This window comes from Cynocephalus volans, chromosome 3 (assembly GCF_027409185.1).
Source record: "Cynocephalus volans isolate mCynVol1 chromosome 3, mCynVol1.pri, whole genome shotgun sequence".
Taxonomy (NCBI): Eukaryota; Metazoa; Chordata; class Mammalia; order Dermoptera; family Cynocephalidae; genus Cynocephalus; species Cynocephalus volans.
Genome location: NC_084462.1, coordinates 54931609 through 54945729, shown reverse-complemented (window position 1 = coordinate 54945729; position 14121 = coordinate 54931609). Strand labels below are relative to the sequence as shown.

The window sequence follows — 14121 nt, the reverse complement described above, 5'->3', positions numbered from 1 at the left end:
GCTATTTCAAAATGAAGGCTATCCAAGGACTAAAGCCATTTAAGAACAGAGTGGGAGGTCTTGGGTGGTAGTGAGCTTCCTGCCACTGAAGGTGTTCAAGCAGGGACAGTTTAGGCACTTGGGGATGCTGTTTAGGGACTTACTGTATCAAACGGGGTTGTGTTGGATGAGCTCGGGGTCCATTCCAGCCCAGAGACTCTATGAATCTATCATTCAGGGTAAGTGCAGTAACAGTGCAGCATCATTGGGGGGGACCCCGAACCTCCTCCATACACTCCTGCCACAGCAGGACAGGGGAATCTAGGAATCTGTCAAAAAATCTTTAATTGATAGGAGCTAGAGGCAAGGGTCCCCTCAACCCCGCCAACACTTGCAGCTAGCTCCAGCCTCCTAGCAGGTATTTGTCAGACTTTAGTCAGGGTCCTGTACTGGGGACTCCTGTGGTTGGATTTTCCTGCTTTCTGGGACCACTTTGGTGCTTGATTTTCCACTCCCCTCTTTATGGGTTGGCTTTCGTCTTCCATGTATGATCAAAATTCTCTGCTTGGTCCCCCACCTTCTGTATAGCATTAAATATTATTGGCCTCCAACCAGGTGTCCTTCCCAGGCATCTTGAGCACAGGCCACCCAGGAAACAGGCTTCTTCCTCTAGCCCAAGCCAGGCCTGCCAGCTCCAGATAGCTCTTTGGGACAGCAAGTTCTTCAGGGTCCAGGTTTCTCTTTGTCTCCCTCTGTCCCCCACTACCTCCACCTCCCACCCAGCCACCATCCAGCACCACAGTTCCCTTCCCAGCTCAGACTTAGGGCAATGGGTCCTATTTCTGCTCCAACTAGAAAGTTGTGCAGCACTGCTGCTGGATTCAGGCTGACACACCATAGGAGTAGGGCACGGTTGGTGAATCTATAATGTGTGGGGCCTGGCCTGCATCCCAGGAACGTGGCCACCGGCTTAGGGGTGTGGGTCTATTGGAAAAGGGGATGTGGCTGGATCAGAAAGGCAGACAAGTGACCAGCAGGCTGGCCAGGGTCTGCAGTGGGGGGAGGCACTGGGAGGTGGTGATTCCCGGCTCAGCATCTTGTGTTTCTACGCTTCCTGAGATTTCACTCCCTTTCTCCTTTTTTAGGTGGCAGGCAGCTTTGGTTGCTTGGGATCCCTCATAAACAAATGGTCAAGTAGAAATCTCAGGTACTCACACTTTAAGAAAGTGACATGTGTCTAATTTCTCTAGGTGTCAGCAAAGTTGGACCACTGTGCTCAGGAAAGCAGCCCCCTGTCTGGCCTATCTGGTGGGAGACTATATACAAATCTTGAGAACTTTTTCATTTCTCCAGACCCTTGGTACCAGAAGGTGTCTGCTCAGCTGCAAAGGGTTTTTAAAGCTTTATTTCTGTCCAAAAAAACTTTGCCCATTCCTGCCTCTTATTGATAAGCAGGAGGTACACTGGTGAATTTCCTCATTTCTAAGACTCCAGCTGGCAGCAAAGTAGATGGATGAAGTGGTGGTAGGAGAATTATCCCCTGATTGGTAGGATGCTGAGCTGGGTCATAATCTCTCTAGGGCCTGGTGATATGACAGGCATTCTTCCTTGTCAACCAGGACATTCTTACCAAGAAGATAAGACACCCCAAATGCTCTGGACTCGTATTGACTGAGAGGAGGGTGTTTACGCTGGAATCTTTCTCCTGTTTCCTCAGCCAAATCTCTGCCTCAGAGATTAAGAACTAGCGAAGCGTGAGTATATTTCCACGGGCACTGTGAGCAGGTCATTCTCCCACCTTCTTGTGCTTGTAGTGAAACTTCAAAGGTCTGTTTTTAACAAGGCCCTTGCATCTGAAGTGCTGGTTTATTTCACCCTGACTGAAAAATATTCTGTGAACCAACAGCCTGATCCCTCTTCTTTCTCAACAGTCCCTTCAGCCCAGGTCCAGTAGAATTGGAGAATATTCAAGCTCGAAGGGACTTTGGGAGCTGTGAGATGTTTAGGAATCACCTGGGGAGCTTGTTAAAATGGATATTCTGGTTTAGCAGTCTGCAGCGGGCCTCAGAGGCTGCATTTCTAACAAGCTTCCAGGCGATGTGAATGCTGCTGGTCGGAGGGCCACACTTGGGGTAGAGAGGATCTGGTCCAAGCTGGTCATTTTACAGACGTGAAAGCTGAGGACCAGGAGGCTTAAGTAATCTGCCTATGGTCAGAAATTGGACTCTGCTCTTCCCACTCTGCTTTAAAAAGACTTTCTTCCTTTTACACTGCCACTTTCTACTCAGGCCCCAAGCTCAAGCATAAACATCCCATCCCATCTTAATCCCATTTTACTGTCTGGGTGAAAGACTTCTGGTTCCATCAGGGCCCCTTGCTTCAAAGTCTGCATTTTTACCACCTCCAAAGGGGTTTTTAAAGTTTTCATTTGTTTTGACTTATGGATGCCTCCCCTTCTCTGCTGGAAGTGTTAAAAATCATCTCTCTCTCTCTCTCTCAAAAAAAAGAAAAAATGGGCTGGGAACCTTTTAGACACGACTATTTCAGTTTCAGGCTGGAGAACTGGTGCTGGGCTAAATCCACTTGGCATTCTCTGCTCACTGGAACTTCCCCTGGAGTGATCTCAGAGAGGTTCCATGTTTCTGTGCTGCCACCTGCCACCTCCCAAGAGAAGCCAAGCTTGAGTGTTTGAAAATGCCTCAGTTTCCCTGACTCTCAAATAGATATTCTAAAGCCAATCCCCGAATGGCATTTGAAGTGGCAGGGAGATTCCCAGTGGACTGAGGACACCAGGGATCGGCCTAGGGCCAATAGGAGCCGGTTTCAGAGTCTAATGAGGTCTCCACTCTCTGTCCCCTCCTGCTGGTGGGAGGGCAAAATGCCAGTCTGGGGACAAGGCCATAATGGCGACAGGGGGTAAAAGTCTTACTGAGGCCAAGGGAAGGCGGAATGTGACGGGAAGTCGGGAAAACTGCCTTTTATAGGCATGTTCTTTTCTTTCTTTTATTCATCCAAGTTTAGTCCAAGAGACAGTGCCATCGAAGGCGTCAGGCCTGTCTGTGGTTGTGCCGAGGCAGGCGGGTGGCACCCGCACACCCCTTCCCCCATCTTGCCTGCAAGTTGCATGACCTGCATCGGAATCCACTGGGGGCGGGGGAGGATCCTTTCAGATATTGGATGCAGTTGAATTCAATGTATTTTGCTTCCTCGCCTGCCCTCATCCAAGCTCGGGGAGGAGAGCCCTGCTTTCTTCTGCGTGTGAATGCTGTAGTGTGTCTGCCTGCTCGGACTCCCCTAACCCTTTCTTCTCCTTTCCGACAGCGAATGCTGGGCTTTTCTCAGCAAACAGCTCACAATTGGCATCTTTACGTTTTATTAAAAAAAAAAAAAAAAAAAAAATCCCTATCAAGGCAAAAAACCGAGAGACCTTCCTCCTCTCTCCGACAGGATCTGAGCTCGCGTCGAAGACTGCACCTGCTTAGCGCCCCTACCAGGAAGGGGTGCCTGTGTGGGAGGGAAGAAGGGAGGTTCTGCGCCCCCGAATCCGGAGAAAGCAGCTCGCCCGCCCCCTCACCCGGCAGCCAGCTCAGCGCACCCGAGAGCTGAGCCCGAGAAGCCGGCCTCTGACGGTGCTGGCGTGGCGCTTGCCAAAAAATGCCCCTTGCATCTCAATTTCTCGGCTGTTTCTCTCGCACTCGCGGCTCGCCCGGGGCCACCTCGGCTCTCCAGCGCATCCCTTTCCGCGCCTGTTCCTTCCTTCCCCGCTCCCTGCTTGCCCAAGACGGCGCAGTGGGCGCGGGGGCACGAAGCGTGCCATGCCCCGCAGTCCCCTCCCAGCCGAGCCCGGCTCCCCGGACTCTCGATGACGGATATGAGTGTCATTCAGACCGAGGACCACGCGTCTGCGGCCCGAGTCCCCGGCTTCGGGCGCCTCTCAGGGGTTCCCGTGCGCTCCCGACCCCCCTGTCGCCGTCCGCGCGCCTGCGCCCCCCACCCAGGCTCGGGAGCGCTCCCGATCGCCTCGGCCGCGTTCATTTACTTTCTCCCGCGGTCCGGATTGCAGCAAAACCGGGCAGCACGAGGGCCAAAAAGTGGAAAGGAGAGCGCCTTTCCGTGTCGCGCAGCCAGCTCGCCAACTCCCGCCTCCCCAGTCCCTACCCTCGCAATCCCAACTGCAACTTTTTCCCTTCCGTCTCGGTTTCCCCTTGGCTGCGGCGAGCGGGCGCGGGGACGCGAGGCGTGGAGCGGGCGGCGGGCGGCCGCGAGGCTGCGGGTGGCGGTGCCGGCGAGCGCCGCGAGCCGGCGAGTGGGTGGGTGGGTGGGGAGGGCGGAGGGAGAGGACGGGCGGGGAGAGGGGAGGGAGGGGGAGATTCCGCTCTCCTGCCGCTCCCAGCCCGGGCGGGGGGGTGGGGGGGGCGAGGGGAGGAGGCCGCGACAAGGGAAGGGAGGAGGGCTGAGGAGGGAGGGAGCGAGCCGAGGAAGACGCTCCGATAACCCGTGCGTTTCGTGCGGCTCGGAGCACTTGGACATTTCTGCAGGCGCGCGGCGAGCCATTCGCGGCGGCTGCTGCAGCTCCGACTGCATCTTCCTCCTCCTGCTTCTCCCGGGCTCCGGGTGTGTGTATGTGTGAGTGTGTGTGTTTTGCAGGTGTGTCCGTTTTAATTCTGCCCAGTAGGTGGGACTTGGTGACTTTAGCACCATTTTTTCCTTTTGCTTTTTATTTTTTAATTTTTTAATTTTTATTTATTTATTTATTTTTTTGCCTTCCCACCGTCTTCTGCAACCCTGCAAAGTCCCGGAGTCGGAGAGCGCGTCCTTGCTTCCAGATCCCCCGGACCCGGCGAGCCGACGAGCGCCGAGTCGGCCACCATGCCCGGCAGACCGCGCCACTAGGCGCTCCCCGCGGCTCCCACCCGGCGGCGGCGGCGGCGGCGGCCGCGATGGTTTCAGACGCTGAAGGATTTTGCATCTGATCGCTCGGCGTTTCAAAGGCAGAGGCCCCCCCTCCCCCTTCCCCCTCCCTCGCCGTCTTTGTTTCCTTCCCCCCCTGCTCTCCCACTCCCCCCACCCCACCCCCTCTCCTCTCCTCCTCCTCTTTTTTAGAAGCAGCGATCGGAGATGGATGTCTCTCTTTGCCCAGCCAAGTGTAGTTTCTGGCGGATTTTCTTGCTGGGAAGCGTCTGGCTGGACTATGTGGGCTCCGTGCTGGCCTGCCCTGCAAATTGTGTCTGCAGCAAGACTGAGATCAATTGCCGGCGGCCGGACGATGGGAACCTCTTCCCCCTTCTGGAAGGACAGGATTCAGGCAACAGCAATGGGAACGCCAGCATCAACATCACGGACATCTCAAGGAATATCACTTCCATGTAAGTCGGGCGGCCGCTCCCCAGCCCGCCTCCCCCCTCGGCCCGCGTCTCCCTCTCGCCCGCCCTCGGCCCGGGAGCCGGCCCTGCGCCCGCCCCAGCTCGCCGCTGCCCGCCGCCCGCCAGGCGCGCGTCAGGCTCGCTCTGGCTCGGGAGATGCTCTCGGGCTGCGTATTCCAGGTGACTCCGGCCCTGGCAAGGCGTGATCCGGTGATGCGTGTGTGTGCCTCTCCCTGGAGAGGACCGTAGCCAGCGGAGGACACGCGGGGCCCGGCTCCCGCCCGCGCCCCCGCCCGCTGCTGGCTCGTTTCAAGGGTGCATAATGGGTTCTTTGCCCCCCACTAAATAGCAACAGTTTGGCCACGCTCAAGTGGAATAAAGTAGACTAGGTTCGATTCTTTGGCAGAGGCGGCGACAGGGACAGCGGCGGCGGCCGCGGCCGCGCTTAGCCGGGTGGGAAGGTGACAGATAAGGACTGCTTGCGATCCAGCCGAGCTGTTTAACTATTTCCTTTTGGAAACAGCAAAACATGCTGACAAGTAAACAAGTTGGGAGCTGGCTGCTCGTGGGGAGACTTTGGACGTGTCCTGGCCGTCATGGACGCCTACCTCTTCCCTTTTCCTCTCGCCGCCCTCTCCAACCCCATTTTGGGCATTTCCGAGATACCCCCCTTTCCCACCCTCATCTGCATCTGGGCGCCTACAGATCCCTTCCCTGTTTGGGCTTTGCTAACTGCTCCGAATAATTCCGAGGCAGGATGGTGAGGGGAGAGGGGAGGGCTTGTGTTTGGGGGAAGGGGGTTTCTTGTATGATCGTGTAGATCCGTTTATTTGGAAAATCGAACTCTGGCTGACGTTTGCTTGGTTCTGCCCCGTCTGAGTGAGACCTGTGGTGGCCTGCTCTTTTCTTCCTGTTATTTTTTCTTTGGCGGGGATGGGGGCAGAAGCAAAGGGTGGGAGGAGAGAAAGCAAGAACTCCGGGGTCAGGGAGCCTGCCCCTCTTTTCTTTCAGTGACCTCAGCCGGTTGGCCCCCCTCCTATCCTGCCACCCCGGAGAAGGGTGTGGATGGCACTGGGGTTGTTAAGAGGATAGCTCTCACCTATTTCCCCTCAAGACTCCCATCCCTTGGCGACCCCCAGGAATGGGTGAGATGCAGAGAAGTCCTGGCCAGGCTCCGAGGAAGGCATCTGGGTGGCTCTTTGCCTTTTGGGCACACTCGAGAGGGGCCGAATCTGCGTTTGGTGCTGCTCTGCCAGCACCAGCCCTCCCTTTGCTTCAGCCCAGTGCGATGGGGCTGCAAAGCCGACAGGAATTGTGGTCCTGCTCTCTCAAAAGCCGGCCAGCCCTCTTGGCCTAATGGAGACTCTGCTTGCGTTCTTGCAGCTGACAATTTGAGGGAAATGCACAGCCCAGGAGATGTCCCTGACTCCTGGTCCGTGAGACAAGCTTGACCCACATCTCAGCTCTGCTGTTCACCCCTTTACCACCTTCAACCCAGCCAGAGATGACAAGTCAAACAGCCAAGGAGGAGGGGGAGGAGGGCAGGAGAAACAGGACTGACCCAATCCTCCTGCCCGTCTCTCTCTGCAGGCCACAGCATTCCAGCATCCCCGAGGATGCAGGGAGGAGGGTCCCGAGTGAGATCGTCAGGAAAACTCAGACTTGGAAGTGTACTATCAGCCTGTGTGTGTCGGGGTGGGGGGGAGTGGGGGAAGCTCAGTGGCCAGTCTTGGTGCTCAGGAGCCGAACCTAGGGATTTCCAGGGGATTGGGTGAGCCAAGGGTTGGAGAGAAGGTGCCCTAGGTGCCCAAACTGGGTCTCTGGCAGCGGGTGAGCTGCATCCAGCTTGTTCTCTGCTCCAGGGATGTGTGTATCCATAGGAAGCTGGAGAGAGCCACAATCACGTAGGCTCTTTATAGCCACACAGAGGTGTCGCTCCTCTAAAAATGATGCTCAGGGAAGCAGTTTGAGAGTGAAGAGTTGGGTTGGTCTTTCCAGGTTGCTAGAAAGGTCGGCGATGGGAAGGGACTGGGGTGGGCTTTTGCACCCTTTGGCATTTGAGGGTCTTAGGAGGGTCTGGGGGATATTGAGCAAGAGTGGATTGGGAGCCCCTCATGTGTGTCCCCATTTGTGCTTCAGGACTTGGACTGTGGCAGGCCACAGGACTCCTTTCTCTAATTCCACCCCATCACCAAAGAGCAAGGGAACTGTATTCCCACAGGAGCTGTGCGAGGGGCAGGTGGGGGAGGGTTAGAGGTCGCAGTTTGGATGACCCCTTCCTCGCCCCATCTTCTCCCCAGTGCCCTGTTATATCTGTGGCTGGTATTGGCTGAGCTCGGGAAGGGCCCAGCCTTCTACTCCAGAGGCAGATAGCCCGGAGAGAGAGGAGGGAGTCACATTCACCCTGGGAAGTAGATGCCCCCGTCCCCATCTTACTCCTGAGGAAATGGAGGCTTGGGCAGTGAAGTAGCTTTCCCCAGGCACACAGCGCCTGCAGGGAGCCAGGCTTAGGACTCTGCTGTGTCCAACAGGAAGCCCTGGGCCCACATCTTTGGGGCAGCAGGGTTGGGGGAGAGCAGGCTGGAAGGATGGGCTTGAGGGCAGAGAGGGGTGTCCCCAACAGGTGAGGGGCCTTGCTTTCGCATGACCTGGGAAGAGGGCTTCAGCTGGGGCCCGTGCTTTGTGGAGAGGTGTTCATCAGATTTCTGATGTTCCCAGAGATATGGGGTCAAGGATTCCCCCAGCCTCTCAAAGCTCTAGGTACTGGTATATGCCTTGGGGTGCAGCCTGGGCAGACTCTGGGTGTGAAGGAGCGGCTGGGGCCACCACAGAGACACCCTCCTGTTCCTTGAGCTGTGATGCCCTGAGGTCCCTTTCTCAGGTGCTGAACAGACTGTAAACTGAGTTTTCAGAGGGACAAGAGGTTTCTCTGTGGTTCTGCTTCTCAGTGGTTCCTTTATGCCCATGCTGGGACCTGGCCGAGGGCTGCAGGTGGCTATGGGGGTGCCACCCCATTTGGGGGCTCCATTAGTATCAGGAGGAAACCAGCTGCCATCAGGGCAGAGGTGTGTGTCTCACCTCCGCCCCTCCCAGAGCCAAGCTGTTCCAAAGGGCGCTCCCTTTTGGCCTCTTTCTGTTCAGGAGGCCAATCCTTTTCCCATTGGAGCTCTTGATACACAATCACCTCATCTAGAAGGGTGTGTGCTGGCCACACCCAACCAGGCTGTGATGTCACAAAGGCAGGAGGTTGGTGGCCGGAATGGTGGGCTGTCTGGGTTGCCTTTCTAGGCCTGGCCTGCCTGGGGCTGGGCTGCAGTGGTGCCTCCTGTGACTGTTAGAAGATGAAGGGGGACAGGATGGCATTGCTGGGCCAGGTGTTCTTGGGGCAGCTACCTGGGGTTACAAAGACCATGGGCTCTTGGCTGGGACTCTGAGCCACCAGCTGTGCCTCATCCCGCACCACCCTGGTATCTGGCAGCTCTTTGATCCCTCTATTTCTCTTGCCCTCCCCAAAGGCCTTCTCCTGGCTGGATGAAGGATCATTTCGGGCTTTGGCTGCTGTACTGGCTCCTTGATTCTCAGCCTTTCTAAGGATCAAGGGAAGACCCAGCCTCGACAATTCCCAGTAAGAGCTGGGATCTCGGCAGTGTGTGAGCCAGGCTCCCAAAGTGTCATGGGGCTCATTTGGGAGGCTCAGCAAGTTTCTGGGAGCCCCAGGATTGAGGCTAGGCCTGAGAGAGGTAGGCAGAGATGCTACGGGCATTTGAGGTGAGATTTGGAAGGGGCAGTGGTTACAGCCTTAGGAAAGAGATACTTCCAGGTTGAAAGCTGGGGAGCCTGGACTCCAAAGGTCCTGGGATTTTATGCTGAGGCCAGGCTATAGTGGGCTCCTGACCCTCTCTGGAGCCAGAGTCCTCAGCTCCAGCAGGCCAGGCTCTGCACCACACCCTGGGCAAGGGCATCAGCTCTGTGGCTCCATAGGCCCTGAGAACATGACAGCTTTGGGCAAAACAAGCCCAGCCTGGCCATAGCTTTGAGAGTGCTTGTGTGCTGGCCCTGGGAGGGCTGAGCCTGGAGCCTGGGAGGCTCGTCAGGGTCCTGCTAGGCTCTGACTGCCCTCTGCCTGGTTGAAGTGGAGTGTGCTGCTGTGAGAAGAGGTGGGCCTGACACTGGCTCCACTGGGATGCTTCCCATCCTTGCCCTGCCAGTCTCTGCTGGTCAGTTTCTTCTGTCTGACTTTAGGAAGAACCAGGGCCCCACCTCAGCTGGCCCTTGGGTAGGGTGTGGGTGGCCTGTAGCCCTTCCTTGGAATGGCTCTTGCAGTATTGTGGCATCTCCTCTGCAGCCTGGGGTTCCCATCTTAAGTACTCCATTGAGAGGCTTGCACAGGGATCATGGGCTCCTTCTCCAGCTTCCCCTTGGGGCCTCCAGTTGACTGGCGGCAGGGTAGGATTAGGGAAAGGATGGGACACAAGTCCTACACTGGCTCTGCCCCTAACCTCCTGTGAGATGTATTAGAGTGTCTCTTCCAACTCGGACATATGCCATCCTAGGGCCCAAAGAACATGCTCCAGGAGATTCAGCCTGGCCACTTCTAAGTGCACCTCCTTGGGGATAGTGATGACCCTTGTGATGCCACCAGGAGGAGGGCATAGGCTGCTCCTTCATTGGCCAGGGGCCACTGGTCATTTTCCCCTTCCTTCGCATCTCTAGAAAAACTCGAGTCACCCAGAATTTGATGCAATTAGTGACACATGACACAATTTGGAATCAACTGCCCAGACCAAATGCCACGCTTAACAAGAATGTGCCAGGCCTTGAAGCTCTCATCAGAGGCAGCACACCCAGCTTGGTGGCTCCCCGTTCAGGGCCAGGGCCAGGAGGAGAGGTCTCTCTGCAAAGCTTTGAACCCATTGCTAGAGCAGGGGCCTTCACTGGGTGGAAAAAGAAAACTTTAGAACTTCTATTTCAAATTATTTTTGCCTAGAAAAAGGAATATCTAGTATTTGATGTATGGATTGAAGACATGTAAGCATATAATGTAATAAATATCAGTATTGAGTTTGTAAGATAAATTTTTATCACTAAATCATGCATAATCAAAACAGCTTGGTGCCCACTGTTCTTGTGATTGGAAGTCTTTGAACATGAGAGGGAGATGGGCTGGTGACAGGAGAGGTGATCCTGAAGTCACTGACTGCCCCTCTTGGTGCTGTTCCAAAGAGAGGTCATGGATCGGGGGATGGGCAGGGGGATGTGAGGAGAGGTCACGCTGGGGGTGGGTTGGGTAGGAGAATCTCAGCCCCTGATCAAGATTCCCGAAGCCCACAAATCCCCTTTCAGGGGCTGATCCAGCTCTCAAAAGATGGTCTCCAAGTACGGATCAGGAGTCTACCTTTCTGTCCCCATGCAGGAAATTCTTTATCTCCATGAATACCCCCATCAGTCGTTTGTATCATGATTTCCAGTTTATGGTTGTTGAGTGTATTTTTGCAATAGCTACTCGTACCTAAACAGGGATTATTGGTTCCATTTTGCAGATTAACAAAATAAAGAACAAAAGTGGAGCCCAGGGGCTTGAGTCGCCGCGGCTTGCTAATGGTGAGATCCGGAGGCTCCTCCTCTGAGCTCCTCCTGTGGCCTCTCTGCTCCCCTTGGCTCCATTCTTTCTCAGGCTGTGGCCCTTCAGCTGAACATCCTATGGCTTGTTGGGAAAGGAGGTGCAGAGCATTTTCACCCAGAAAGTTCTTTTTCTTCCAAAGGGCATCTTTATGGGAATGATCCCTCCCTGAGGGTCTTGCAGAAGGTGTTGAGTGTTCCTGGCAATTGGTCCAAGAGTGGCCTGGCTGGAGGCTGGACTTGGTCACCCAGATCTGTAGGTGACCAACTGAGTGATTAGCTCAACTCATTTGTCATTCCCTGAGCCTGGCTTGCCTCTACTTTGGAAACAAAAACTCCTATGGCTGGGCGTGATGGAAGCTCCTCTTTGATGAATTGGGTCATAAAGAGTAAGGATTTCAGTGAAGCCCAAACCAAAGCTCAGTGCCCACGGGAGTCCCTAACAAGCGCAAGGAAGATCCTCAAATTTCTGCTACCCCTAAGTGCAGGGATCACTAGAATTCAGAGCTGGAAGGGACTTGGCTGTCATCTCCTCCCTCATGTTACACATGGGGTCCCAAGGCCCAGGGAGGGAAGGGCCACAGCTGGGGTCCATGGGCTGCTGGAAGACTGTTCTTCCCAGGAGCACTCCCAGGTGCTGGTGCCACCTTCTACTCCGCCCTGACTCCTGTTCTGGGCACTTTGTCAAAGCCAGAGCCTCCCCCACAACTGTGTCTCCCTCTGGGGCAATGTTTCCAAATTCAGGGTCCCCAGAGGCAGCAACTCTGGGAGGCTGGCAGCCCCAGGGCTCCTTGCAGCCTGCAGCCCACGCCAATTAGAAATAAACTCAATGAGGGCTTCTGCTCAGCTCTGTTTTCATACAGGACTAGGGAATCAGGCTCAGCAGGCTTGGGAGCCTGTCCTTTCTCCCTGAACTCCTCTCTGCACCTGTCCCCCTGCCTGGCTCTTTCCATCAGAAGTGTCCTGGGGGTCTGGGTGGTGGGAGATTCAGGATTCCTTCCCCAGACAGCCGTTATCAATCATAGAGGGGACTCTGGCAGCTGCTTTCTTCCTACGCCTGGTTTTCCCAGCAGCTCCTTCAGGTGTGGCCTCTCTCTGGCTTTGGACAAATCCCTTCCCCTCCTCTGGGCCTCGATTTCCTTATCTTATAGATAAGGATAATAATAGCTACCTTGTAGCAGCACTCTGATGAAATTCAGTGTCCTGTGTCATGCCTGGCAAAGAGAAAGCTGTCAATATATGATAACTACTAACAGCTAGCATTTACTGAGTACATGGTAACTAACAGTAGCTAGTGTTCATTGAACACTTACTATGTTCCTGATACTGTTCAAAGAACTTTAAAGGAAATACCTCATTGTGGCCTCACACCAACCGTGTAAGATACGTAATACTATTAGCCTCATTTTATAGATGGGGAAACTGAGTCCAGAGAAAGAACTTGACTTGCTTAATTTCATGCAGCCAGTAAGTGACGAAGCAGCCTGGCAGTTAAATATTAAGCTATATTGCCTGTACTCTTTTGCTGTACTTATACATACTAACATATGCATATATGTATATATGCACATACACACATACGTAGTACACACATGTGAATATATTACTGTTATGATAAATTAATAGTAAAATAAAAGGACTGATGTGAAGGTTTAGGAGAATCTTTTATCACATTCCGGTTCCCTGGGTGAGAACTGCCCTGGCTAGGGTTGAAGAGAAGGCAAATAGGACAGTTATGAGTATGGCCAAGCAGTGCTGGCGAACTGTCCTGACAGGCCCCTTTAGTGGTGGGGGATGTGTTCCCAACAAACAGCCTCCCTCGAGGCTGTGTCCCAGCCAAGTCCTCTTCCTAGGCCTCCTGAATCACCCCATGGTGTCCTGGCCACTGAAGTCAGGTCAACCTCACAGTAGAGCAGGTGCCAGCTGAGGCTGGTAGGGATTCAGGAAGCTGGCGGCTGGGTCCCAGCCAGCTCCTGTCTGGACTGAGGCACAGTCAGCAGGACCAGGCCCCTGATTACTCGTGGCCAGAGAGAGCTTGGATGGGGGAGCTGAGGGCTGAGTGGCTTCTCCCAGCTAGATCTTTGGAGTATAAGAGCTGTCTCTGGATGCAGAGCAAAAGAGGGGAGTCTGAAGTGCTGGGCAGCTAGAGTTGGAAGCTGTTGTTCAGAGCGTCTTTCCTGAAGCTCACCCTCTTGCCCCTCCGCAAGTAGGCTGCCCTCACTCCTCCAACCCTTTCCCTCGCCCCATCTCTCTGCCTTCATTGCTCATGAAAGCTCCATCCTTCTTTCCATAGGGACGAGCTATGAGCATGAGAGATGGCTACAACTGTCCCCATGGGGAGAGCTGGAGGGTCGTGCAAAACAGTTAAAATTGCAGGGCGAACATTTGTGTACACAGTCCACTTCTGCTGTTTCTTTGCTGTATGAGCTTGTTACATCATAGAACCTCTCTGGCCTCAATTTCCATTTCTGGGAGTTGGGGTCATCTAACTCTCCAGACTGACTCTGTTACAGGTCACTGGTCACTGTCGGATCAATGTGATGACATACTTGTTAGGCTCTAGAAACAATTGGGTACCATGTTGGTTATTTCTATTTCTAGACAGCTGGGAAGATTTTTGAGTTAGAAAGAAGATCAGGACTTTGAACCATAAATCATAAAATCTGGAAAGGGGCACAGAAATAATCTGGACCCAGCCCAGTTTTACAGAGAATGAACTTGAGGCTCAAGAGAGGTGCATTGACTTGGCCTCACCGCCCAGTGAGTTCCCGGCAGAAGGCAGACTGGACCCCAGAGGCCCTGCCTCCCTGGCTAGTGTGGGTCTCCTCCACTCCCGCTGCCTTCTGCTGCTGTCTGCTCTGGGGCTGAGGGATTCAGGCTCTTACAGAGACAGAGAAAAGAGCCCTATCTTCCTTCAGAGAGAGGGAGAGAATGAAGGGAACAGTCTAAAACTTGAAGTCCTAATCCCAGCTACCTGCCCTGTTAAATGGGCTGTGTGTGCGCACCTGGGGTGCATTTGCACAGGGTCAGGTGCGTCTCTTCTGTATTCTGTGTACATCACCTCTGAGGGTTCTGTAAACAAACCTTAAGGCCTTGGGCTTTCTGCCTGCCAAGATCGGCTGTGGCTAGACTCTTGGTGGCCACCAGAGGGCAGTGCGGC

The 14121-nt window shown here is 54.4% G+C and overlaps 1 protein-coding gene across 7 annotated transcripts in view; it reads left to right on the top strand.

The window, feature by feature from the left end:
• The first annotated feature begins 5097 nt into the window (after positions 1–5097).
• The window catches only part of NTRK3 (neurotrophic receptor tyrosine kinase 3), a 358581-nt gene continuing 349557 nt past the window's right edge, over positions 5098–14121 (top strand). For all 7 annotated transcript variants that reach the window (XM_063089452.1, XM_063089451.1, XM_063089450.1 and 4 more), the window contains exon 1: positions 5098–5345. In XM_063089452.1, the coding sequence (XP_062945522.1) occupies positions 5098–5345 (248 nt within the window). The remainder of the gene's footprint in view (positions 5346–14121) is intronic.